Source organism: Drosophila mauritiana, chromosome 2R (assembly GCF_004382145.1).
Source record: "Drosophila mauritiana strain mau12 chromosome 2R, ASM438214v1, whole genome shotgun sequence".
Taxonomy (NCBI): domain Eukaryota; kingdom Metazoa; phylum Arthropoda; class Insecta; order Diptera; family Drosophilidae; genus Drosophila; species Drosophila mauritiana.
The window spans coordinates 7,200,417-7,227,213 of NC_046668.1; the positions used below are offsets into that span (position 1 = coordinate 7,200,417).

Genomic DNA, 26,797 nt, shown 5'->3' on the forward strand with positions numbered 1-26,797 from the left:
TTATTGGTTTGAAATTGGGATGTATTTGAGAACATATACTTATCGAATATCTGAATTGATATTTCTATCGATCAATGGTCAGTTCATCAAAGCTCACTAGAACTTTTTACTGTGCTTTTGACTAGATCAAATGGCTTGTGAACTTGTTGGTGCGCGGTCCACTTAGCGATCAAGTCAGGATGGCCGAGTGGTCTAAGGCGCTGCGTTCAGGTCGCAGTCTACTCTGTAGGCGTGGGTTCGAATCCCACTTCTGACAAGAATTTTTTTAAACTTTTTAACTTCACCATTAATTACTTATTTGTTCTTCTTGCCACGCCGCGGTCAGCGTTAATTGCACTGTGCAATCCGCAAGCTCGACGGATTCGCTCAGACGCATTAATTTGTTTGAGCCTTTGACTTGTTCGCTTGCACTTGTTTGCCAATGTAAATGACACAATTAGCACGCCTCGCTGCGTCCACTCGCTGCAGTGTTTACTGTAGTGTCGTTGCCCCGCCGTGCCGTGTTTGCTTGCCCCCTTGTCTCTGTTTGCTTACTCCAACGGCTTTGAGCATTTTTAAGGTCGTCCAAAAACAAGGAATGGTTAATGTCTTATTCGCAAATAATGAGCACGCGGGACCATCAGTGATTAAGCAAATTTTAAAAGCAAGTTGCTACTGCCCACAATTACACACATTGTCATCCATAAGATAATTAGCTTTTGAACACTTTTTAATTCGATAAATATACATATATAACTGTGCACAAATGGAGTAATGCCTAGAGTATATACAGTTTTATAAATACGGCATATAAATATTAAAAGTTAGAGTTAAGTCTGGTAATCTTGTTTAATTGATTTCACAGCCTTTATTGCATGTGAACACGCTTTAAAAAACTATGGACTTCCAACATTTTTTGTAGCCTAACACTTGTATAAATAATAAAAGGTGTCTAAATATGTCACTAAAATGCACATAATATATGAACTTTTTCACTTTCATTGATTTTTTTATTACGTTATAACAATATTTAATTTTATACCCTACCACCAATATCTTAACCTGCACACCTATTATTATGTCCATGAGTGTACATGCAACTCAAGAACTGCAGGAAACTAAATAAGAATTTCACCACAGAATGGAACTCCCCCCCCAAAAAAGATTCAGAATTCCGAGACTTCAGCTGAATGCGATGACACTAATAAAATTAATAGACCATGTCTGACTGACGGAGAATGGGGAATATGGAGCACAGCATTCGCCATAAACCCACAAGGATTCATACTCAAACGTCACGCTCAATGGATTTTGAATGACAGACCATGGCTCAGGAGGACGAGAAGTCGCAGATAAAATTGCCAAAAAAAAAAAACCGACACATTCCGGAAAACGATAAAAGCTCACATATTGTTTTTTATTAATTTATTATTTCGGATAATGTTCATCCTCATTTGATTAATATGGTTTTAAAATATAAATTATTATTGGGAAAATAAGTTGAAAAGATACCAAAAGGAAATTACTACATAGTAGAATGTCAGATTTGCAATCAAGTTGTACTGCTTTAATCAGAGATACTAAGCTTATAGAAGATGCATTGAAGAGAACGAAATGTTAAACAGATTCGAGCTACGTTCAAACAGAAACGGTTTCAATAACAGCATCCGATACATATTTATGCGTATCTGCAACTGAAATGCAACTGCAGATGCATCTACATCTACAAGAACGGGAGCTGCGTCATTTGGGTGGATGCGTGACTGTGGCTGTGCCTCTGTTTGATGCATTCTACAAAACGAAACTTAGTCAAATGGGAATTTGCATCGGGGCGGGGCTCTGACTTCTCATGACACATTCTCCATATCTGGCATTTGCATTTTTACTGCAAATTCGAAATCGATTGTGATGTTCCCTCAACGGACTTGGGTTACATATCTGTTTCGAATGAGATGCGAACAATGGGCAGTGCACTGACTGCGTTTTATTGGCCTGGAGCAACAGAAGGCCATATTTGCTGGGATATTTATCTAGTCAATGTTGTAATCTCAACACTTTTGCCCGCCATTCCATTTCCGCCCCCAGGCCTTGTCGAACACGTCCTTCTCATACGGCCTCTGATTTCCGCTTTGCGCTCCGGCGAACTGCGGATGACGGACTGGGACTGACAGCCCGTCCGTGTCAGTGGGCGTGTTCCCGTGTCCTTTCCAGTGAAAGTTGTCTCTAGACTTTCACCGTAGAGAGTGTGCCAGTTACTTTCGATGGCATTGAAAGCGCACTTTTGCAATTGATGAATTAAATGCATTCATTTGTTGACACACAATATTAATGGTTTCTGGAACAAGTGAGATTTTATTCTTATTCTATTTGATTTGTTTACTTAATTCATTCATAAACATAAATGCTAAATAAACTAAATGCTTAATTATACACCATTGAGACTTAATTGCTAAACAATGCATCCAACTCAAATTTTTTATCTGCGCATTTGAAAGCATATAATTAAATGTGCATCAGCGTGCGTAGATGCAAGCTAAGTTTTTGAGACAAGTCGGATGCCTCCTCGAAAGCCAACTGCTGCGCTTAACAAGAATTCTTTACGCCGTGTTGCACATTTTGCGAATGTTGGCAAGTTCAAGCGGCTGTGAAAATGCACACGCTTTCCGCCGGCGGAATGGTCCATGCTGCTCCCCGTTTTCAGCAACTACAGCCATTTGATAAGCATCACTGCCTCTATATAGCTGTTTGAACGACAACAAAATGCCGCACGTGTTGCAAGTTCATAGAATTGAACAACTTTCTCTATGAGCCAGTGCATTAATATGCCGTTTCGCAGGGTATGACTATTTTAACACACAACAGAGGGGTAGAAATACAGATAATGAAGAGTTCTTAAATTTGTTTCAACAGTATTGGGATTTTAAACATTAATTTTTAATACTCAGAGCTGTATTTGTGGACTGTAAAAGAAACCCCATCAAAATATCAGAATGCCATAAAATGTTTGAATCGGAATTATGAGCAATTAATCTCCGTCCGTTTGTCTGCTCGTAAGAACGCTGTGATCTTGGATAATTGCCATACTCAAAAAACGCTCGAATCGCCAACATTTTTGAAAAGTGTTTTGTTTTAATTTTGTCAATTTGTATGGAATTAAATTTTAAATTCGTACTCAATCGCACTCATCTTAAACTCATAACTTAATTTGTATAATTAATGCGGAAGGTTAAATTAAAAATATTATAAATATTTAATTAAAGTGACTTATACTATTTCAATTATTATTTAAAGTTCTTTTTTTTATTTGCGCCTATGCCAGTGGGGAAACATCGCACAGATTTCGCTTTTATTCCGTTTATCTGCACCTGCATTTCTCTCGCTCTCTTTCAGATAGTTAACGGTAAAGTTGGGACTCTAGATACAGCGCAGTCGCAAAGAGCGACTTTTTCTCTGAGAGAAAAGCTCTTGACAGTTCTGAAACTGTAACTAATTTTAATCAAAACATATCGAACCCCCCCGAACTCAACTTCCTCACCGGCATTTCCAACATTTGTTTGTTTCCATTCGAAGATTTCCATAGCCGAACTGGGCGAACATTTGATTGAATTGTTATTGTTACGAGAGTGGGGCACATGCTATTTGTTGTTTGTATAGATTTGTACCTGTCCTGGCCCCTCACTTCTCCCCTCTGCCAGGACAGTCTTCTTTTTCGGGCTTTTCTATTGCCATTTGGAAAAGTGCACTTTTCGGGCTGCGGTCTGAGTGTTGTGTGTGTACATATGTGTGTGTATGTGTGTGTGTTTGTGTGCTTGTTTTGTTCAAATAACTAGTACAACGAATGTACGTGAGTGGATTTTTGCAGATAGCAACTTCACCGATGTATTCGTATTCGTATTTGTCTGCATCTGGAATTTTTGGTCGAGCGAATTGGTCTACTTAATGCTTGAGTAGTCCTTGTTTTCCACGTAAACCCAATGCGACCCTGACCTATTTATTTAGCCCATCTATTTCTTTCTATTTCCCCATTCCATTGGGATGGAGTCGACTGAACTGAACTGACTGTTGTTCGAAACTTATTTGCATATTATGTCCTTCACAGGCAGTTACACATTCACACGTGCAGACGTCATTCCCACGTCACTCATCGTTGTGTCATCAGTTGGAAAAGCAAGTGCACAGGAAAAATGAAGGGTTATTTTGCCAAATGGCGTAAGTAATCTATATTTAACTTTAAACATAGCTTTAACTGTTCCGATTCATATTGGGATTAAACGATGATTAATTCATACAAATATGGTTGGCTTTAGGGCTTGAAAACTACATTCAATATTTTTGTCCTGTGTGCCATTCCGTTATTGCATCCTTTTGACACGCAGTGATCCATGTCCGTCATTGTGAGTTGGCCAAGTGTCACCGACAGTGACCGGCAAATGTCGGGCACAAGCGTTTAATTGACATAATTAGCTGCCTGTCTTCTCGCATTTGTCTGCCGCAAATGGAGTCAGTCTGTTTTGATTACCCAAGCGGTGAAAGTGCTCATATGCGCAAATAGAAAACAACTGACACGCACGTCCAGCTAATGTTACGTTTTGTTTAGTGTTTAATTTATTTAACCTCTCATTTGGAAATCGAACCCTATGACTCATTAAATATGCATATTTATTCCACAGAAAGGCCTTACCATTTACATGTATCAGAACATTTAGTGAAATCGATATCAAAATTTAATAACGATTTTGAAAATATTTTATTCAGCGCAAGTATGTACAAGTATGTATGTATTCCATACATTCGTTAGGTATGTTAGACCTAGACCTTCTTTTTTTCAACTAGGCATATAGTAAAATACTTAAAAAAATTAGAACAGGTATCTTAGGTTTTATTTCGGCACTATGCATTTCTTTGGTAGTAGTCTGCTGGGTCTTGCAGCTTTAAGAGTTGGCTTTGAGCGCACCTGCAGCAGGATTGGTGGAGTGATACATTTTCCCGGCATGTTGTCGACATTTTTATGGCTGCCACGTTTGCTTACTGTCCCGGTCCGTATCCTTCTCCTTTCGCCTGCCAGCCACTTGGCTGCCCAATTAAAAGTTTTAGCACATTTTCACTTGAAATTAATTGTCGGTGAACGTAATTCATGTCCGAGGCACAATTCGCTAAAGGAGCGCAGCAGCGCAGGACCCAGGACTCACAAACAACAAGCGGAGGGGAACAGGACCAGCAAATGTGGCCAAGTGCACCATCGCCAATAAAGAGAAAGGATGGCAGGAGATAGCCGAAAGTATTTAGGGCTGGTGCTACTTTGTAGTTGCTAGCTGTTGCATACTTATGTGCGCTAATGCCGGAACATTTCAACTAACTGCCCAATTTCGGAGCTTTCAGGCAAGAAAACTATGCGCATCTCAAGTTCCAGTGGATTGCAGTCAGAGGAACTAGCCAGGACTATTTAGGCTAAGTGTGTGCTGAAAAGGGAAAGTTTAAGAATTATACGGAAGCCCAAATCGCAATTGTGGAAGAAATTGTAATCTACTGTCACATTATCAAAAGCAACAGAGTTAGATTCTTTCCAATTATTTTGTTTCAATTTTCTTATGGCACTTATATTATGTAGTTGTCAGATCCGCCCGTTCCGATCTATATACTAAATAGTTTTGTTAAAGTTTCATGCAGATAAAACAGAGGGAAACGTAACTGTTGATAATAATAAAGACTATACCTATATACTTTATAAGGTCGCAAATATTAGCTTCACTGAGTTGCAATCTTGTGTCTGAATTCAATATACCCCATTCATGAGTATAAATATACGGCAAATGTCCTGCTTTTGTATTTCTCTTAAAGCTTTACATATTTTTCATTAGCTTTAAGAACAAACGTTAAATATAAATTCCAGTAAATTCCTTGAAACATCGTCAAAACAATTAACATAATGATGTGACGCTTAACCACCTCATTATGTACATATTTAACAGTTAAAAATGTTTAACCTTAAAAGGAAAATTACACTTTCTGAACAATGGAAAACATCATTAAAGCGAAACTACACAAATCATGGCGGAAAAGCGAGGTCGAGTTGAAGGGTCGCCGGTTATTTGGCCAGTTCCCAGCGAAAGCCATAAATAACAGCTCACCGCCATTTGGCAGGGACAAAATGAAAATTTTCAATTAAGTTAAAGGCCACTGTCGATAGCTAGCCAATGTCATTAGCAGGTGGAGGAGCCGGAGTTTTAGCCCGGGCAGCCAGGCTAAAGGACATAAATTAAAATCGAAGCCAGGGCAATTTAATGTCCATTCAATGGCAGTCCGTGGCAGGCAGGTGGCCATAAAATGACATAAAACGGCACATTTCGGTGTTTAAATAATGCTAGAAATTGCATTTAGAATCTATCTGCCTTTGGCAGATGGGGATTGGAGTATACTGACCGCCGCAACTAATTGACAATTCAAAATGTTTTGGGATGTCGAGTGGAGCTGGCGTGCCGGTCATAAAGTTAATAAGCAATTTGCATAACAAATTGTCTAAAACGCTGACAACATGTCGCATGGAATGAAATGGCCGAATGTGAATCCGAATGGGACCGGAGTGCAACTCTGGTGGGCTAATTTTGCAGGCTCCACGTTGCGTATACGCAGTGTGGCCCGTCGAGTGGGCATGCATTTAATTGTTTCCAACCGCACAATCCCCGTCCCAGTCCCAGTTCCAGTCCCAGTCCCAGTCCCTCCGGTCATGGCTTTCGTGCACTTCGGATTTTTGCAAATGTGCATGAACGTAATTTATTCTCGGGCTGTTAATTAGCGCGACAACATTCCAGCGGCCGAGTCGGTCGGTTAATTAATCGACTAATGGAGTACCTTTTGGCCTGATCTTTGGATGGCTCAAAGCCATTATCGGGGATTTATATCTTTTCAATTTACGCCTTCTAGCCGAGTTAGCCGAGTGATTATGACACGATGACGAGCTTATTAGGTTTAACGAAATGAACTACAGTTGGTTATCCATAACATATTTCAAAGTTTCTTCAAGTTAATCAATAGAAACTATATGTTAATGCCTTTCATCAGAAATCTCAGAGAATTTAACTTCTTTGTGGCATATAAAGTGACAAAGCAGTATCCAAATAGGAAACACCAGAAGTCGGCATAGTGATGATCATAAGTAAGCTTAGCGACTCTAATACCATTTATCTCAATAGCTTGGAACTTCCCTTCCCAATTTGCTCGCTGTGCCTTCCGGGGCTGCAGCCTTAGTTTCAGTTTCCCGGTTCCACATGCGGCTCTTCCGGTACAGGGTATCTGAATAACACGATTATGGGTGCGTTTAGTGGACCTTCCACGGCAATTAGCCCGTGTCAATTGTTCATGCCGCCGAGTGTGGCGCGTGCGTGGGGCATTAGTGGATGCTTTTTTCTCCCACATCGGAATGACCTGTATGCATAACGCTCAGATATGCACATACGTGCATATATATGCATGTATGTGGCAGGCAACTAGCTAACTGCCATTTGCAGCTGTTTCTATTTCCGTTCACTGGCCACAAAGCAGCAACGCTCCTCAGTCTGTCCGTTCCGTCCGTTTTGTCCGTTTCGTCCGCTCCATTTTCCCCTGGGCACTACATCATTTGTAATTTGATGGCTGGGCTGGGGGACGAGGAGGGGTCGGGACAAAGGGACAGACAGATGGCAAGGAACTGTGCCTCAAAGTATGCAACACAATTGCGGCCAGGGCCATTATAATTGCACACACACAATGCAACACAATCGCTCAAACACGAACACAGCCCTTTCCATCTCTGCCCATCGAGATGCATTTGCTGTTAGCAGTTGCATTTTGCATTATGCTTTGCTATAATTAAATGATTATCAATTTGGCAAATATTTGATTGAGCCCTGCTTGCGCAAGGATAGCTAATCAAGCGTAAATGGATCTCAGCCAGCACAAGTAAATGACCAGAGCTCCAGTCAAAGGTATCAGGGCTTCTATTCGGTGAGGGAAAATGAATATCGTACCATTATGTACCATATCTGAAGGGTTTACATTATCATGGTTCCTCCCAACTGTTAGTTTGTATTATATTCTTCTATAATTTAAATGAAATTTGATTATTTGATAAGAAGTGGATAGTTATGTGATTAAAATATTTGACTAGCAATGGAAAGGATAATTTATAAAGCTGCAAACTCTAGTGATTGCTTATCTAATCCCCCTTGGAGTTTCTACAAAATTCAAAATAACCTAGATTTATGAGTGCGAATAAAAAATAGCCTTTCGCTGAGTTCCGATAAGGTTGCCATATAAAGAGGTTGGTTGTGCCGTCGCTGGCCAGTTGTTCTTTGACCAACATGAAGCTCTTTGTTTTCCTAGCCTGTCTGGCTGTCGCCTCTGCCGGAGTGGTGCCCTCCGAGTCCGCCAAGGCTGTCCCAGTGAAGGACATGCCCCGCGCCGGCAAGATCGAGGGTCGCATTACCAATGGATACCCGGCCTACGAGGGCAAGATTCCCTACATTGTGGGACTGAGCTTCAACGATGGCGGCTACTGGTGCGGCGGTTCCATCATCGACCACACCTGGGTCCTGACCGCAGCCCACTGCACGAACAACGCCAACCATGTGCTCATCTACTTCGGAGCCAGCTTCCGGCACGAGGCCCAGTACACCCACTGGGTGAGCCGCAGCGACATGATCCAGCATCCCGACTGGAACGACTTCCTGAACAACGACATCGCCCTGATCCGCATCCCCCACGTGGACTTCTGGCACTTGGTCAACAAGGTGGAGCTGCCCAGCTACAACGATCGCTACAACAGCTTCTCCGGCTGGTGGGCAGTGGCCTCTGGATGGGGTCTGACCGACAACAACAGCGGCATGTCCAACTACCTGAACAGCGTCGATGTCCAGATCATGGACAACAACGACTGCCGCAACTACTACGGAGGCAACTACGTCATCGACAACACCATCTGCATCAACACCGACGGCGGCAAGTCCTCCTGCAGCGGTGACTCCGGCGGTCCCTTGGTCCTGCACGATACCAACCGCATCGTGGGCATCGTATCCTTCGGCAGCGGAGAGGGCTGTACCGCCGGCCGCCCCGCCGGATTCACTCGTGTCACCGGATACCTGGACTGGATCCGCGACCACACCGGCATTGTCTACTAAGAACTGTGATTTGATAAAGCAATCATATAAAAAACTATTTAATTTCTTTTGTTTGCATATACTTAAGGTGTTGTCTAAGTGGTCTTGTTAAATTGAGTGGGAAGTTAAATAAGTGGGTTGCGAACACAGAACAGGAAGCAAAAGGTGTAAAGTCAGTTCTTGATAAGCACCCCAGGCCCTCAGCGATAAGTTGGCTTTTGAATACTGAAAGTAAAGTTAGTATATATGACCATTATTAATGTGGCCATTATTTATTGGCTCTGATTTATTAGGTATTCAAAAACATTTAAAAACATAGCCTCATGTCGGACCCTACTACCAATATCTTATCTACACAAAGTTGATAAAGTCTAAAATTTGTATTTACTATTAAGATTCAAAAATTGCTGGTATTTTGAAGTCAGATCTTTGAAAGCCGATTTTGTGTTCAGATATTTGATAGAACTTTTAAAGGTACCTGAATTGGATTCTTATATTGGTATATTAAAATAGTTTTGGTTCTTAAGTAATATGCACTGAATATTACCAAAGATAGGTAGGCCGCAGAAACTGCATCAATTTCCCGGCAAAATGCAGTAGTTACTTTTGAAAACAACAAAATCAATACAAAACGCGAGGGCCGTAAAAGTGCCTAATAAATTACGAGAACGTAAAACAAAGCAAAAACTGTTTAAACAATTTACTTGAGAAATGAGTTTGTGGACCGGCTCCTGGCTGGGGAATCGAGTGCCACGATGTGGAGAGGAGGATGGAGCTCCAGGCGGAACAGCAGGCAGCCCGAAAATCAATTCGCTACATCGCCGTTTGCTCGGCCCAGCGTGTAATTTCTCAATTTTTGGCGATTCAATGCGTTGTTTCTCATTTCCCCCATTCCGTGAGGCGCTTCCTGGTTAATTTGGTTCCATAGCCGCGATGGTGAAGTGAAGCACGGCGTATGGGGGTGTCAAATGGGGGATAGTCCACATAGCCATCTGCCATGGCTCCACTATTTATAAGCTGCCGGCATGAAGACGCTGTGCTCCTTGGCTCGAATATCCCAGTGCCGCTCCTTTGTTCAAGGATTGCAATAAATCCACTGACTTGGATGTACCTCCGAGCTAAGTGCCTGGATGGAAAACTATCCCGGCGTTTAAGTTCAAGCTGGCACGGATAAATGGCGGATATAGAAGACCGACGATGGCAGATAATGTTTGTAAATGATAAGAGCTTTAAAGAGTTTCTCAGGCAGAGGGTTATTGCCCTTATCGCAGTAACAATCCAATATTTAAGTAAAGAGAACTTGGTAAAAGTAATCAATCATGGTAGTATCATCCAATACAAAATCCAAAATTAAATTGTATTTATTATGAGATGGGAATAACACTCGTTTGGCGACCAGCAAATCCTTATTTTTATTGAATGAAACCAGATATTGTGGTAATGTTGAGTCACTCGACTATCTGATACCTGTTTCTTAGAGAAAGATAGTGCGGTAGAAATGAAAACGTGCGATTAAATTAAATCTTTGACATGTATTTTCTAAATGAAGAATATTAGTTACCTAGAAAAAAACTACCATGTCACAACAGAATTTTGTAATGTCTTCTATATATCGATGAAAACCGGCAATACGAGTAATAAAATCTAAAAATATTAAAAGAATTTGTAAATTTTTGACGACTATTCTGGGATTATAAAGAAGGGAGTGATCTCGTTCACCACAAAGTATCCATGTTTAAATATACATATGCCGACCGCTGACTTACACATATCGAGTTTTGTTTTATTTGGTAAAAAAACCACGTTTGCTTCTTATTTTTCATTTGCATCGTTTAGTTTGAGCTTATTGCGCCTGCAGCACGATTCCAAGTCCTCTGATCTTCTCGTCAATCCAGCCGCGCAGATGGGGCACGTTGACGTACACGGCCGGAATGTCTTCCACGGCGCATTCGACGCCCCAGGACACGATGCCCACTAGCTGGTACCGATCCATTTCGCCAGGCATTTGGCAGAAGAGCGGTGAGCCGCCGTCGCCCTTGCAGGTGTCCTTGCCAGGATCTCCGCCGGCGCAGATGAAACTCGGTCGCAGCCGGAAGCGAGCCTCTAGCCGTGTGTTCCGAAGCTTCGCCTGACACTCTTCCCGCTCCACCAGTGGCAGGTTGATCCGCTTGAGCACATGCTCCAGCTTGTCGCTGCCCGCCTCCTTGGTGCCCCAACCAGTGGCGTAACAGGTGGACGAGAGCAGCTGGTTGGTCAACTCCGGAGATTCTGGAGGCGGCAAGCACAGCGGCTGGATGTGAGGAGCCAGTCGGATGGGTTCGTCGAGGAGCAATAGTGCTATGTCGTTGTACAACGAGTTCGGATCGAATTCGGAGTGCATGATGATCTCCTTAATACGGCTGCCTTGGTGCGGATACGGCTCGTTCAGGCTGTTCAGATCCCAGTCGCCAGCTCTGGCCACCAAGGTGTCCACCGTCTCGTTGACCAGATTGTGCGAAGTGGTGACTACCAACTGCGGATGGATGAGAGTGCCGCCGCACAGAAACTCTTGGCGGCCAGTGAAGATGCCCACCATCCAAGGAAACTCTCCGAATATGGATACGTCCTCCGAGTAGGGGAACTTGTCGTTGTCGGGGATCAGACCCTTTGGATTGCTATAGCCGCAGTTCTTGTACTTGAAGTTCGCCTGCTTCACCAAGTACGGACTTTCGTTATCATCCACCTGGAAAAGTTTTAATGAGTTGGTATGGATACTTGTATCAATGCTCTTGGGCTGACCTTTTGATCCACGGCGCAACAGCGGTACAAGGACTTGCTGCACTGAATCGGGCTGATCCTCGGATTGATCAGGCTGATCCCCGAGTCGTTGATGATATTGTCGCGGCACAGCTTCCTGGGCACACACTCCATGTTCTGACCGCAGCTCTCGTTCGGCGGCGGTTCCAGAACACTGGACACCTTGTTTCGAATCGTTGAGGGCACGGTTGTGGTCCTCTCAGCCAGCCATCTGTCATAGCTGTCCAGCTGGGCCTTCTCGCAGCAGACCCTTTGGGTGCCGCAGATGCGGGAGCTGCGTGGCCTAATTCCCCTGCGACCGGAATCATCCGAGTCTTCGCAACGCTTCACAGTGGTGCACCGTTCGTCCGAGAGGCACATCGCCGAAATCGTGTCCTGGCCCTTCGCTAAGGCACAAAGGGACACCAGGAGGAAGACCGCTGAGATCAGCCAGCTCATCTTCGTAGGTGGGAAACTGGCGGAGCAAGAAGATGTGAGAGAACACTAGAGATAAGTGAAGCCTTAATCTCAAATGATGCACAATTGGGGTTATCGACATCGTTGGAATGAATACTTGTGCACTCGTGATTAAATTTTAAAAACAAATCAATCTTAAGAGCATAGACCTTGTACAATACACTTCTTTTATATTTAAAAGATTTATCACTGAAAAAAACCATTTATTGGAATAGTTAATAGATATAATTATTTAATTAATATAGTTTTCACAAACACTTCACATCAATATCTTTAAACGGAACTGCAATAAATTCTATTAAATATGTGTATGTCAGTGCATTTGACTACATTTTATTGTAATGGTTTTATTATCAATGGTTGCCCTCGTCGATATATAGTATACGTTACAACTAAAGTATGCGGATATGTAGGCGTATATACTGGCCATATATACCTATGTGCTAGTGCAGTTGAAAGCAAAGACAACACCGATTGAAAACAATCTCGTAGCTACAGACTCGCGATGTCGACTGATCAAGTAGAGTTGAAATCGAAGCATTTATAGAACCTGCTCGGAAGATTCTGGGAATCTCAGTTCGAAAGAGCACGTAAGAGAGAAAGGCTTATAAAGAAGCGAAGTGGGGTGGGTTTTCCCATCTATACCTAGTCCCACAGCTGTAGTAGTGCACCAGGATAACAGATCCACCTCCTTCTTGATCCTGTGATATTTTGTATTATTTTATGCAAACAGCTATTTTTTCCCCCTCATATATTCATTTACATATAGAATTTATTAAACATATGAGATATACATAAGCTAATTACTCAACATATTCATATTTAAATGTAAAGACATCACCGATGCCAACCCTGTAGCATATGTTTCACAAAGACGACTGATCGCCTATAGTTCAGCTCAAGATATATATAGTTAGAACCGGCTTTCCGGATTCTGAGAAGTAAAGTGCTGCCGATCGGAAGAGAATTGAATTTGTTGAGCGAAGTCGTTGGGGAGCAATTAGTAGATTTTACTAATCTCCGGAGATTCAGAGGCTCTCTCCCATAATATCGCCGATCGCTGCGAGGGCAGAGTCAGTCGAAAACGCGTCGCGGCTCTTGAAAGTAATACAAAGTGAATTGCGCATTGATCCGGCTGAAATCGTAGGGGTTATTCGGATTCCAAACAAATTCCCAGCGATTGTGTGTGCTGTTTGTTGTTTGGCTCACTGTTGAACTGTGTGAACGAGTGTGGTTTTCCCATACCAATTCCGATCGTCGCCATGAATGTGGAGCAGGTGTTGCTGATCAGTCTGGCACTGGTTTCCCTCGCACCGGCGAGCCTCTCGATCCGCGCCTGCGGGAGCCACGAGGTCTGCGTTAGCAAGAAGAAGTGCGACGAGACGGATGATTCCGGCAAGGGGAAGCTGGTCAAGCGCATATTGGACAACAGCTGCGGCCGCGACTTGGAGTGCTGCGATAGGGAGCAGTTGGAGAACTTCGAGGCCTATCAGGCCGAGATCGAGTACCGGAATCAGCGACGGAAAAATCTGTGGGACCCCCTGGATAACCCCCATGAAGCCGCAGCGAAACCAAACCGCGTGGGCGACAAGGAGGACGAGCCGGGCTACAAAAGTTGTGGCGTCCAGCGGGAGTGTGTCCCGCGGCACCTCTGCTCCACCGGAGTGGTCAACGAGGATGGGCGGTACATCATCAAGCCGCGCATAAACGAGGAGAGCAACTTCGGCTGCCGGGTCGTGGAGGAGTGCTGTCCGTTGGGCGATCAGGTAAGAAATCAAATCAGATCATATATAACAATCGTTTGAAATATTTTGTTGTTAGCTAGTGTAAGTTTGAATATGAAAGCTTGTTGTTGTGGTTTGATTATAGAGGAAAGTAAGGTCAATTCAGGCGTCTAGTACAATTTCCAGTCACAATTCATAAAAATAGCTATTGATTGTGCTAAAGAACTGCTCGACTTATCTGCACTGCGATGTTTTAATTTAACTCGTATTTAATCATTTAAATTAGCCTTCTTTGTAACGGTTGATATTTTGTTGACATTTATTAATTTGTATATAAAATTGGGTTTTTGAAAAAATGGTAATCTAAAATGTATTCAACGAGAAAAGATTGTTTATATACGTATTATCTACAGATTGTCTTGTTTTTGCTGGTGGTAACTGATAAAATAATCGAGATGGAGTTTCCAAAACAATTTTTGTCTTAATTTAAAATACAAAAGTGTCCGTAGTTGTCGTTTTGGGTATTCGCTACAAATATCAATTTAGTTTAATTAATTTTTTCGACTTTTTTTATTAATGCTTAAATATATATTTCTTCCAGATTGAGGAGGGTCGCAATTCCATCCAGCGTAACGCAAAGGATTTTCTGCTGAAGGGATGCGGCTATAGCAACCCGAAGGGGCTCTACTACCAACTGGATGGGTACAACAATGGCGAGTCCGTCTTCGCCGAGTTCCCCTGGATGGTGGCGTTGATGGACATGGAGGGCAACTTCGTCTGCGGCGGCGCCCTCATCCACCCGCAGCTGGTGCTGACCAGTGCCCACAACGTGCTCAACCGGAGTGAGGACTCGCTGCTGGTTCGAGCTGGCGACTGGGACCTTAACAGCCAGACAGAGCTGCATCCCTACCAGATGCGGGCCATCAGCGAGCTGCATCGCCACGATAACTTCAACAACCTGACCCTATACAACGACATTGCTCTGGTGGTGCTGGAGCGACCGTTCCAGGTGGCGCCGCACATACAGCCCATCTGCCTGCCGCCGCCGGAGACGCCCCAAATGGAGGCCGAGTTGCGGAGTGCAAGCTGCTTGGCCACTGGCTGGGGGCTCAGGTACAGCACGTCCCGCACCATGGAAAACCTGCTAAAGCGCATCGAGCTGCCGGCGGTGGACCACGAGTCCTGCCAACGCCTGTTGCGGCGCACTGTCCTGGGGCGTCGCTACAACCTACATCCGAGCTTCACTTGTGCCGGCGGCGTGAAGGGCAAGGACACCTGCATGGGCGATGGCGGCTCCCCGTTGTTTTGCACTTTGCCTGGTCAGAAGGATCGCTACCAGCTGGTGGGCCTCGTGTCCTGGGGCATCGAATGTGCCGAGAAGGATGTGCCTGCGGCCTACACGAATGTGGCCTATTTGAGGAACTGGATCGATGAGCAGGTGACGAAGAGCGGGTTCCCATCAATAGAGGGCTTTTAGGTTACGTACACAGCTAGCTTGTAAATCAATCTCAAATAAACTTACTTAAATTAATTGCAGTTGTGTAAATGATGCAATTCATAAATTCATAATTTTGTCCTACTTCTTAATTTCAATTTCAAAAGTATTAGCTTTTGGCTAAATTACTCTACATGGCGAAATTGCAATATAATCTTATCTATATCTCTGCTTCAGCAGCACATGCATAATTGTAAGAGATAAGTCTTATAATCATAATTTCACATTATTTCACTATTCTAGAACATACGTTAAAAATGCTTCGTGTTTTTCTCATGGAAAAGTTATCTGCGCTGTAAAGTTTGACTTCTTACTTTGATCACCATTGTTAGCCCTTCTTGCCAAACGGTTTGAAATTACCCAATTCGTCCTCACAAATACGCTGTCAGTGAATAGTCGGTCGTTTAAGCCACATTGAGTGGTGGAATTGGAATGGAAATTTATGGCGGAGCAGGTGAAAGTTCTCCCGCCATTCGATGCAAGATTTATGTGCAGCTTAAGCCGCCGATTTGATTGCAGGAGGTCCTTCAAGCCGCTTAGTTTTCGGCTTGGGGGCAAAATGAATTCACTTACTTGCCGGCATCTATTCGTCTGCTGCCTCGGCGTATCAATTTGCATTGTTAATTGCTCTGGGGCGCAGTTGAAAAACCACAGCGAACAATCAACTATTTCCCGTGACTCACAGTCAATTAGAATGGACTACATATAAATTACAAGGGCATCTTTGGGTTGTTTATTTTGACAGTGGCTTAAAAGCTGCACAGCTTCATTTGCAAGGCAAAAAGTTAATTAGTGAGTCACTTTTTCTCAATTTGCAAGCTACCACATTTTCCGGCTAATAAGCAAATTAGGCAAGGCAAACAAGGAATCCGTTGGGATAGCAGGAATAATAAAGACCGCAAGAAAATGCGGACAAAAGGCCAGCGCCGACTATAGCCATTTTGTAAAATATAACCAATGCTGGAAGGACTGCTTCTAATATTTCAAAGCGAAAAAGTAGTATCACAACTGGTGAGGGGGGTCTTCTGATACATAATGGATTTAACAATTTAAGATCTGCCACGGAAATCGTTTTAAAGTTTGCTCTGGACCTACGGCAAATTCACACTAGGCGAAGCATAAACAATTCAGATATCGGTAGCTAACTGAGTCACTGACTGGCTGACTGATTGCTCATACGCACCGTTGACTGTCACTGAAACTGTGCTGTGCCGCCTGCTCCTGCGCCCAGCTATCTGCTGGATTTCAATAACCAACTCTGCCGAAGCCCGTGGCTCATGGATTTCGGATAGTTTTGCCTGCCTGCCTGCCAGCTGAAACATTTTATGGAGCTACAAATCAAAATTTGCCGGGCGCTCGTTCACATAAATCAGCCTGGGCCAGAATGAATCTCTTAGATCCCTAAAAAAATGGGAGAAACAAAATTATCATGGGACTCGGCTGGCCATTTGACAATTTGCAGCAAAACTGAAATATTATCTAAACATTTTGGACTGTGTGCATTAAAATTGCAGCCTCGTGTGCGCAATAATTAAGAATTCAATTTAAAGTTTTGCAACTTTCCCCCACAACAGGAGGCAGCAGGGCAGCAGGCGGTAGGATATGGCATCAGGTGGCTCAGAGTTGTGGCTGCCACTGTGGCCGTGTAAAGTCAAAAAGCCGCAACATCATTACGCTTCTGCATTTGCATGCAGCCTGAGTTCCCCAACTTCTGCTCACACACGGAAATCGCAAAAAAGCCAGACGGGCCAACCTGGCGTATGAGCAATGAAATGCATCTGCTCCGAGGTTGGCCCATATGTGCCTGCCTTCGCCCGTGTCTCGAATGGCCTGACTTGATTAAAGGATAAACAGCCTGCACTTAGCCTGGACCGTAAGGATTGGGGTCCCTAATTTGAATACACAGCCATGATTAAAATAATAAAGCATAATTTAGACAGGAGTGTTTCAAATTTGTTCAAACTTACAAGTTACTTACAAGTTGCAGCTTATCTTTTGTTTCATTCATATTCATATATTTATATTTTTATGTGATTAAATCCTTGTTATATAGTATCCATTATCCATTGCACTTTGTGTACAATAAATAATAATTAAAACATTGGTACAAATATTCATTGTTTCAGGAATTTCATGCTATTTCTTTATTCTAACAATGCAGGCTACAGTCAATTCGTTTAATGATGGGATGAAATGGTAGATCGGTTATGGTAATGGCGGATAACGCGCCGACCGAGAATGGAGCGAACGTCCTTGGTGAAGCGCAGGGCATCGAGGAAGGGCAGCATCTTCAGCAGCTCCGTGTCGTCGGGGTCGTAGATGAAGGTCTTAATGGGAACTGCGTTGTCGGGAAAGTCGCGGTACGCGTACGGCGAGTTGTCGATGATTAAAACGCCGCTCATGTCAGGGCTGACCAATGTCAGGTCCTTGGAGACCAATGGCGAGGAGGCTCGACAGTGCTGGCGATAGAAGCGGCGAGTCATCAATCCTCGCCCCGCGTCCAGTTGGTCCACAACCTGGGCGGCATAAGCCTCCAGGCTGGCCGTGTAGATCACCAGGTCGTACCACTTGGACACGAAGTCCAGGAACTCGTCGACATGCGGCCGCTTGAAGACCCGGAAAACGATAGGTTCCATCCCGTCGATGGAAATATTGAGCACATAGTCCGGTCGTGCGTTTTCGGGCAACTGGCTGCATCCCACGTTATCGTGGGTATCCGGATCGAGGTAACATGAGTGCACCAGAGTCTCATCCAGGTCCAGGACCAGTGTCTTCCGGCCAACGACGGACAGTCTGTGGGCCATGTCCGGGGATATGGACACTTCCCGGTAGCTAAGCCCCAGATACGTGCGTAGGATCGTACATGCCTTCTCCGCCACACGGGCCAGCAGGCGTCTAATATAGGTGCCCAGGTCGCTGGCGAGCAGGATCAACACGAGCCGCCGGCGATCGGAGCTCGAACGCGATCTCTGGAGATTGCTGACCACAGCGACGGCAAACTGACCGGATGGAGCGAGCTTGTCTAAATCAGCAGACTGTGCGGGCAGCTGACTGACCATTTTGCACGCGAGTCCTTTCAAATTCAATGCAAAGGCTAGAGGAGTCGGCTCGCTGTCTTACATTATACCCCCTCCTTACATTGGAGTCAATTTAAGAGTTTTGCTGGTGTATTGGGCCGAAAGGGAAGTGTCAGTAGACGAAAACTCTACCCTTAAATGTTACTCATTGACAGTTCTACATAGTAGACCTTTGAAGCAATGGAGACCCCGACAATCGTGCCAGTTATTTTCTAGATTTCGTTTCGTTCACACACACCACACTGCAATGGCCACCGAAGACAGCTATGTGCCCAATGCCTTCGATGCGGAGTTCGATAACTTCTGGGACACGGTCAGCTGCTACGCGGCCAACACGTTTCCCTTCGAGGAGCGGTGTGCCTTTGTGGCGAAAGCCAAGGACTGCAATAGGAGCACCAATGTGCTGCCCTACATGAGGATCATGGCCTGCGACCTGAACTGCGTAAACGAATTCGAGCAGGTCATCTTCCTCACTCTGTTCATGGGTCTCTGCTACGAGATACTTGTTCTGCTGATCCACGTTTGCAACAAATAGTAAGTAGACACGTCCACTGACAATAGTTGAAGCTAGGATAGAAGAGAGGCATTCCCCGGGGAGTAGTACTTCGATAAATATTTCCAATAGCTGACGTATACCGCGAATTGGTTTCTGATACATTTATAAGACCAAATTAAAAAGATTATTTAATTCCATGTACTACCGAGTATATACATCTAAGTATTTCACTTCCCACCTCAATATGATTGTGTACCTTCAGCTACAGTCCTGCTCTGAAGGCCGTGTCGCGGTTCCTCCGTATGAACGAGCACGTGGCGGGCGTGACCTTGTTGGCCTTTGGGAACAGCTCCGCCGACCTATTCTCCAACCTGGCCAGTGTGAATGCGAATGTGCCCGTGTTTGCCAATAGTTTGGCCGCCGCCCTCTTTGTGTCCATGGTTTCAGGAGGTCTGATCTGCTACATGAGTCCTTTCAAGATGAACGCGTACGAAAGTGTTCGGGACATTTTGTTTCTTATCTTTGGATCGATGCTCCTTCAGTACTTCCTGGCCAGCAGTGAACATGTATCCGAAACGTCATTCATAGGCAAGCTTTTCGCTTTGGAAGAAATCCTTATTGTTACTAATGGTTCTCCTTCCTCAATCTTAGTTATGTTTCTTGTATACATTTTTTACATATTAGTAAATGTCGTTGATGTGTACCTCATTCGGAGGGCGTTAAAGAGTAAGTGCTTAAGTTATTTGCTTAGAAGAAAGATTGTAATTGTTAATTTCCAGCAACAAATGCACAGATCGATGCCCTCTTGGTGGGAGAAATGACTCCGGAAAAGAGAAAGCGCCTAAGTGAATTGGAGAGAAACCAGGCGATCTACTCCCGTGACATGGAAGTGGAGATTTTTGAAAGGACCAATTCGGGTCCCAACATCAACAAAATAAGGTACACCACCTTGAGAATGGGCCGCAGCACTCGCATAAGCATCGATAAGAAGGCCACGCGGAATGTATTGCACAACAGAGCGCTGGGAAGGAACTGGGGACTCTTCAAGGACCTCTTCAGAGTCCTGAGGCCAATTAACCGTGAAAAGTGGCGGAAAGGAAACATAATCAAGCGTGCCTTTATGTTGACCAAAATCCCAGCTGTAATCTTATGCTGCATCTACATACCTCTGGTGGACTACGAGCTGGACAAACATGGCTGGAACAAGCTTCTGAATTGCATTCAAGTAATGCTGAATCCGGCAATGTCCATTATGGCCATTAAAGGTACGTTCGTTAGGGTTATTGTTGCTCAAGAGCACTAGAAGGTAATCTTCTTCCCATAGCTTTGCTTAGCTCTAGGGGCAACTCGCTGTGGTACGTTGCCATGGCCGAGGAATCCATTTATGCTGTGTATTCCCTGCCTATAACCATGCCGATAGCGGTCTTTATGTTTATCCAATCTAGAACCGATGTGCCACCATTTTACCATTCGGTGAGTTACAGGTTACAGGTTGCGTTAGGTTAACGTAAGTTCCGAATTCACAGGTGTTTACTGTTATGAATCTGACTGGGTCCATGTTTATGATCTTCATTTGTGCCACGGAAATAGACAAGGTCCTGGAAGTCATTGGCCACATCCTTAAGGTGGAGGACGACTTTATGGGCGCAACGGTGAAGGCTTGTACAGGAAGTCTGGGTCCGCTAATTGCCAACGTGGCGATGGCCTTGCACGGATATCCCAAGATGGCCTACGCCTCAGCCATTGGAGGACCCTTCTTCAGTGAGTATTGTGTGTGCCAATTGGAACATCCTTAATAAGCTTTGAAATCACAGCCGTTGTCATGTCCGCCAGCACTGTGATGCATGTCAAGAATCTAGTTGGCCTCCCGGTCTCGGAAGCTAACCAAACGGGCAATTACGGCTTAAATGCATTCATTTTTTTAAACCTGGGTCTGTTTTCCACTCTTCTATGGTCCACGACGCTGGGATTTTTCGCCAGGCGCTCCGTGGGCATATTTTCCATCGTGTTTTACTGCATTTACTTGCTTTTTGCTATCCTAATTCATAGAAAAATCATACATTCGTTTTCTTCGGACTTGCCAGTCACGGCAGCTTTTGGCGATATCTAGGGAAAAAGGGTTTTCTATGGAAATATAAAAATTCGATGTACCAAATTCGACATATAAATATACATTTTCCTAACATTTATCCACCCTTGGTTTCATTAATGACTTGAAATTAATTTCCCTGCTATGGTAATTTCACCTGTGAAAGCAGTTATCGAGCGGCAACTTCATCATAACAGCTCAATTAACGTAATGCAGTGGGTCAGTTGGATTGCGTATACGCCGTGTTGGCTTCAAACTGCCGCTCTTCTCACCTTTGCGATGACAATGGGGTTAAGTCAAATGTGAGTCGGCGCTAATTGGAGGAAAGCCGCAGACACGAAGGCAAGACTCCTGGCAGCCAATTCATTAGCCCACAACAAGTGCCCACAGCCACGGCCAGCGGATTAGTAGACATGGGCGGAAAGTGACCTGGAATGGCTACAGTGACAACTACAAGGCCAGAAACTGGGCTTCCCTGCCGCTTGACATTAATTAGGGCTTGCACAATTCGCCAGTACAGTTGTAAATGTAACTGTTTCTGCCGGACAACATTGCGTATACGCAACCCGTCCACTGGCTAATTGAGTTATAATGCTAAGCGGCAATTTATGGCTAGCAGTATTAGCGGCTTCCAGGACTGCAGACCATCCCCAGGCATAAATCTTCTCTTCCCAGCTATTTAATATGGCGTGCACTCGCTCCATAAATAAACGTGCCCGGCTGGTCAGAAATATTTTCCATTTAACCAACTGACAACTGCAGCACAAAGTTTTCCAGCGGAAATAGCTAGCTGCAAACTGCAACGTGAAATATGTTTGCCTTCTTCTTGGAATGTTTTTTTGTTTATTACGAGAAATGATGAGGTTTTCTCCGTTCCATGGAAATTTATAAATAGTTTTAGAAAAACTTGAGAACTTTTGCAGAAACGAAAAGTAGCTAAAAAAACAAGAAATTTTTAATGCCAAATGCAACATGGAAGAATGATTTGGAAATTATTAACTCGTATAAGCTCACACGTTCCCAAAATACTAGAGTACTTATGGCCATCCATAAAAAGAGCCATTGGCGATAAGACAGCACAGCACTATAAATAAGTTCATTCATGAGCGATAGTAAATGGGCACGCAAACAGAGGCCTGTCGGTCGCATTTAATCTATTGAACAATAACAAGAACTACTGATAAGGAGCTGAGTATATTTCTGCAGAATTAAATACTAGAATTTGGCATGAGGCCAATCCCGAAGACACATCATTCGAAATCAATTTCCCGTCTTGCATAAACCATCTCTAGCAATCTGGGTGCGATTCCGCACTTGGGCTTTAAATATTTGATGACTTTCACACCGAATCCTGCCAGAACCAAGCCAATAGCACAGAAAAAGGACTTCTCCTTCCGTTTTGCCGTTTTTGCATTCGATTCGGGACTGCGAGTCTATGTAAAAACGTGAAGGAGAATGCAAAACAATTTGGTAACAAGCAAAATGCATCAAATCTCATGGCCACGGAGCCCTTCCGAGCTGGGTGAATCGGAATACGAATCGGAATCTCGAGTGGCGAGTGGCGGCGAGGGGCGAAACCAAAGCTGTTGCAAAAACATGTCACATTAAGTGCACAGATAGAGGTTCTGGCGGACGGACTGATGGACGGATGGACAGATAGACGGGATGTCTAGAGGAAGTTGAGTGCTTTTATTGCTGCCGGAATTCTGCGTGCCATTTGCCTTGGTAGTTGGAGCTGCAAGTTGGCTTCCGCCTTGTCTTTTTCCCTACACTTGAGCCAGCAGCTCTTGTTTATGCAATTGTACTTAAATCCAATGGTTATGTTTCAGCTGCAGTTGCCATAATGGCCGGAATCAAGTGGAATCTACATCTGCCGTCGATATTAATACTGCCCCGGCGAAGCACCGAAAGAATAATCTGCTTCAGATATCTTCCGGTGCAGGGTAAACTTTGAAAACTCCAAAAAAATATTCACATTTTCCCAAGCTTGCGCATCATTTGTTGTACGACTCCAAGTCAGAAATAATAAACTGTGCAAGAATAGCTTCACATCTGTAGAGTATATTTGTTGAATAACTTAAAAGTTCAAGCTGTGAATATATTTGGCATTATCAAAAATATCTTTACACTGCGTTAAAACATTCTCTGATCGATTGCCCATGTTTATCTACAAAGCTGAAGTATCAGTTGGAGTATCTTTGGCGCACAAATCACTCGTCCCTTGAAAGTTGACGGGACACCAAGCTCCAGCCACTTTAACCGTAATTAACACGGAGCTTTCCCCATCGTTTCGTTGCCATCAGTTTCCCTTCATTATGCAATACGCTTTTATTCTGTGGAAAACTGGAGGGAGAAGTGGAGCGTCGGGACAGGACAGATTGCCAAGGGAGTCTCCTTCTGCATTTCAATGGACCTCTGTCAGTTTTTTGCCTTTTGCCGACGCCTTTCGAAAGCATTTCCTCTAGCAATGCTTGAATCATGATACTTCATTCACTTAATTAGTCAGTACGTTGGCTGACGCAAAACCCCAATTATGTTGGTATTTCTTCAAAGCAATCATATTTGGCAGTACCAGTATCTGATCAAAGCTGAGATAAATCCATGAAATATACTTAGTGTAAACGATACTTGATTAAATATTGTTGAAAGGAGCTATGCTGGTTAAGGCGCTTGCTTCACTTCTATTTATTACAAGACAAAAGCATATGTAAAATCATATTGGCTTAAAGTGCTGATCTCTGGAAAATTCATGAACAAGGTCCCACTCCACACAGACCGCGTATAAGAGGAACTGCAGGTAAACGAGCCACAGGAAAACTCCAGCGGATCTACGAGCGTGGAAATTGAAGGTGGCACTCCACCACATTGTGGTCACAATGGTTATTACCAGAAAGAGGTAACAGTTGTCGCCCAGATCGCCGTACACCCACGAATTGGCGCCCACTTCGCGAACTCTGTGATTGAATATGAAGGCCAAGCTCATGCTGACCAAAATCGCTGAAACATCGAGTACATATGGTAACCAATAATGCAAAATAGAACTCTTCCTTACCGAAAACTGGACCTCCTATTATGGCGGCGAATGCCATCCGCCCATAGCCCTGCAAGGCCAGCTGGTAATTGGCTATAATGTCCGGAGTGGCATTGGAGACAGCTTCAAAGGTGACCGCCATGAAGCTCTCGGACAGATTGAATACGATGCCCACAATCTCGGAGAGCACTTCCAGTTCTGTGACGGCGAGCCAGAGAGTCACCATGGAACTGAAAAACGTGAGGATAATAAACAGCTAGGAAGGAAGGGTGATACCCATTCGAGTCTAATCAGCACACAGTGGTGCTGCTTTGGGTCTTCTTACGTGGTGGTAACTGGGCGGCACGTCCGTTCGAGAGTGCAGGAAGATCACAATAGCTAGCGGGACTGTCAGGAAGGGGGACCACATGGAGACACTGAAGTCGAGGGTTATGTGCCAGCTTTTGTAGACGCTGGACACCCCAGCTGAGGGTCAGCAAGGTTTAGGAATCAAATGCACTTCGGATGTACTTCCGCATACCTACAGTGCACCAGGGTAATGACCACGAATGGGTTCGTCACGATCTGCGTGCAGTTGAGCAGCTTACTCCAGCCGTGCTTGACCTTCTCGTAATCCACCACGGGAATGAAAAGCTGCAGTACGAACACCAGGGGGCACCTGGCAATCAGGTAAATTCGATTGCTCCAACCACCCAGCTGCCATGCCTCTGGATCAACCGGATTGAGGGACTGGAGGAACTCCGTGAAAAGTTGGAGGTTTCTGGGGTTCTCCGAGTCATAAAGCGCTGTGCGATTTGACTCGTAGTCAACGTGTTCGGATCGTCTTTCTGGGATGGGGGTTACAAAGTAGCCACTACTGGTCATATTCGAGAAGTGGTTGCCCGTGTCTCTGGACCGACGATACTTTGTGGTGTCCTTGATCCCAATGTCATCCTGCTCTTCCCAAGAGATCAGCTTTCTTAGCTTTGCATTTATTTCTTTAATTGGTTGAGGAGTTAGGCTTTCCAAATATTCCAGCTCTCTTCGAAGTTCTGAAGGATAAATGTAATTAGTTGCTATTATAATTGAAGAATTATAGGAATATTCCTTACTTCTAATGTAGTATCGCAGCAACGCCAAATCAGCAATATTAATAGCCACATAAACAACGTAAATTAAGAAGAGCACTGAAAGTAGGTTTCAGTGATCAGTGAGTCAAACAAACATAAAATAGATTCCTACCTATGCCCTCTCCCAGGGTCACTGCTCCCTCCTTGATCATCACAAACCTCAGGACCTCCACACCCAGGAGAAGAAACAGTAGATCTCGCAGAGTGGAATGTCCGTTCATCCTAAAGGGTCTCAGAAAACACACAGTACCTCCACTCAGCAGAATGATGGCCAGAGTATTACCCACAGTTATGGTAAAGATGGGTGCATCGGCCCTCACGGGCATCAGATTAGCTATTATTTCTGGACTGCAGTTACCAAAAGCCAGAAAGGTAACTCCTGCCAGGTACTCATTCATGTGCAGCTTCAGCGAGATAATCTTGAGGACAGGAGAATAACTGCAGACAGGATTTCGAATGAGCAATCAGAGGAATGTGCACTTTACCCAAACTTACTAGGTACCAATACTGAAGGACATCAGCCAAAGGAACGCCACACATATGAAGGAAAAAAGCAACATAAACAGGACCTCCGTTGCTTTGTCATCGATGTCAATTGAGCAGTACATCATCCTGAAGTAATTGAAAAAGTTTATAATGTGTTTGCAATCACTGGCTTGGGTGGCCATCCTGCAGCGATAGGTGTACGGAAGTCTCATCACGGCTCTACAACTCATCTGTAAGACCCAACAAATGCTATGACCACCAATTTCTCACTTTATTCTCACAGTATCTTACATTCTTGATGAAGTAGTGAAATTCGTGGTCCAGTTCTGTTATGTTATATTTAAGCCTTTTCGTTCGCGCACTCATTGTAGTCAAATCCTTACCTCAAAGTCAAAAGAAAGAGCTGAGAATTAAATTTAGTACTGACGTAAATCGAACAACACTCCTTGACTTTGTATACAAAGACATACAGGTTGCCAGCCAATGTGTCGACCAGAGAACTGCATGCGTGTCATTTTTTGATTTAAAAAATATTTTAATTTAATTAAATAATTTTTACAAAAATTTAAAAAACACTACATAGACATTCCTTTTTCATATATTATATTATTAGTTCCTTATATTTGCTTCCCGTGTTTATCTTTACAAATGTATAACCGAGCACGGGACCGACTACGACCATTACGGGACCAGTACGGGACCAGTATGGGACCGACTACGTGACCGAGTACGGGGCCGAGTACGGGACTGAGTATGGGACCGAGTACGGGACCGAGTACGGGACGGACTACGGCATCGACAACGGAGGACGGAGTACGGTACCGAGTAATCAGAAAAAGGCAAGTGCCTAAAGTAATAAATTTAATTTAAATAATAAAAAAAGCAAAAAATAACAATATAAATTGAATAATGTTAATTGAGTTTACAA

At 44.0% G+C, this 26,797-nt stretch overlaps 6 protein-coding genes and 1 non-coding gene across 14 annotated transcripts; 4 read left to right on the forward strand and 3 right to left on the reverse strand.

Annotated features, from left to right (window-relative positions):
* The first annotated feature begins 173 nt into the window (after positions 1-173).
* Positions 174-256, forward strand: Trnal-cag. The gene has a single exon. It is a non-coding gene; the product is annotated as a tRNA-Leu (tRNA).
* Positions 257-8,222: 7,966 nt separating this feature from the next.
* On the forward strand, positions 8,223-9,257 carry LOC117136894 (serine protease 1). Of its 2 annotated transcripts, XM_033298007.1 has the most exons (2): positions 8,223-8,275; positions 8,338-9,256. In XM_033298007.1, exon 2 carries the CDS (start codon positions 8,406-8,408, stop codon positions 9,129-9,131), a length of 726 nt encoding a protein of 241 aa, XP_033153898.1. In that variant the 5' UTR covers positions 8,223-8,275; positions 8,338-8,405; the 3' UTR covers positions 9,132-9,256. The 2 variants fall into 2 exon arrangements, with proteins under 2 accessions (XP_033153898.1, XP_033153899.1); XM_033298008.1 differs by lacking the exon at positions 8,223-8,275 and having other exon boundaries at positions 8,313-9,257.
* Positions 9,258-10,497: 1,240 nt separating this feature from the next.
* Positions 10,498-12,895, reverse strand: LOC117136892 (phenoloxidase-activating factor 2). 2 transcript variants are annotated; one of them, XR_004459116.1, is made up of 4 exons: positions 12,799-12,895; positions 11,889-12,360; positions 10,877-11,832; positions 10,498-10,754 (listed from the first exon to the last, which is right to left on the reverse strand). XR_004459116.1 is itself a non-coding variant. In XM_033298005.1 (3 exons), exons 2-3 carry the CDS (start codon positions 12,342-12,344, stop codon positions 10,954-10,956), a joined length of 1,335 nt encoding a protein of 444 aa, XP_033153896.1. In that variant the 5' UTR covers positions 12,345-12,360; positions 12,799-12,895; the 3' UTR covers positions 10,498-10,953. The 2 variants fall into 2 exon arrangements, 1 of the variants encoding a protein (XP_033153896.1); XM_033298005.1 differs by having other exon boundaries at positions 10,498-11,832.
* A 534-nt stretch (positions 12,896-13,429) lies between these two features.
* Positions 13,430-15,655, forward strand: LOC117136893 (phenoloxidase-activating factor 2). The gene is made up of 2 exons (XM_033298006.1): positions 13,430-14,128; positions 14,688-15,655. The coding sequence occupies exons 1-2, from the start codon at positions 13,625-13,627 to the stop codon at positions 15,561-15,563; spliced, it is 1,380 nt and encodes a 459-aa protein (XP_033153897.1). The 5' UTR covers positions 13,430-13,624; the 3' UTR covers positions 15,564-15,655.
* Positions 15,656-17,708: 2,053 nt separating this feature from the next.
* LOC117137980 (CTD nuclear envelope phosphatase 1) lies at positions 17,709-18,812 on the reverse strand. Its single transcript, XM_033299755.1, has one exon. The coding sequence runs from the start codon at positions 18,638-18,640 to the stop codon at positions 17,759-17,761; it is 882 nt and encodes a 293-aa protein (XP_033155646.1). The 5' UTR covers positions 18,641-18,812; the 3' UTR covers positions 17,709-17,758.
* An 8-nt stretch (positions 18,813-18,820) lies between these two features.
* LOC117137979 (mitochondrial sodium/calcium exchanger protein) lies at positions 18,821-21,343 on the forward strand. 2 transcript variants are annotated; one of them, XM_033299752.1, is made up of 7 exons: positions 18,823-19,192; positions 19,417-19,742; positions 19,806-19,880; positions 19,934-20,419; positions 20,479-20,627; positions 20,681-20,915; positions 20,969-21,343. In XM_033299752.1, the coding sequence occupies exons 1-7, from the start codon at positions 18,906-18,908 to the stop codon at positions 21,262-21,264; spliced, it is 1,854 nt and encodes a 617-aa protein (XP_033155643.1). In that variant the 5' UTR covers positions 18,823-18,905; the 3' UTR covers positions 21,265-21,343. The 2 variants fall into 2 exon arrangements, with proteins under 2 accessions (XP_033155644.1, XP_033155643.1); XM_033299753.1 differs by lacking the exon at positions 20,969-21,343 and having other exon boundaries at positions 18,821-19,192; positions 20,745-20,906.
* A 2,613-nt stretch (positions 21,344-23,956) lies between these two features.
* On the reverse strand, positions 23,957-26,332 carry LOC117136693 (mitochondrial sodium/calcium exchanger protein). Of its 5 annotated transcripts, XM_033297709.1 has the most exons (9): positions 26,253-26,283; positions 26,161-26,195; positions 25,879-26,099; positions 25,496-25,821; positions 25,366-25,440; positions 24,799-25,305; positions 24,600-24,739; positions 24,296-24,530; positions 23,957-24,240 (listed from the first exon to the last, which is right to left on the reverse strand). In XM_033297709.1, the coding sequence occupies exons 3-9, from the start codon at positions 26,097-26,099 to the stop codon at positions 23,957-23,959; spliced, it is 1,788 nt and encodes a 595-aa protein (XP_033153600.1). In that variant the 5' UTR covers positions 26,161-26,195; positions 26,253-26,283. The 5 variants fall into 5 exon arrangements, with proteins under 5 accessions (XP_033153600.1, XP_033153599.1, XP_033153602.1 ...); XM_033297708.1 differs by having other exon boundaries at positions 26,161-26,332; XM_033297711.1 differs by lacking the exon at positions 23,957-24,240 and having other exon boundaries at positions 24,326-24,504; positions 26,161-26,332.
* Between the last annotated feature and the right edge of the window lie 465 nt (positions 26,333-26,797).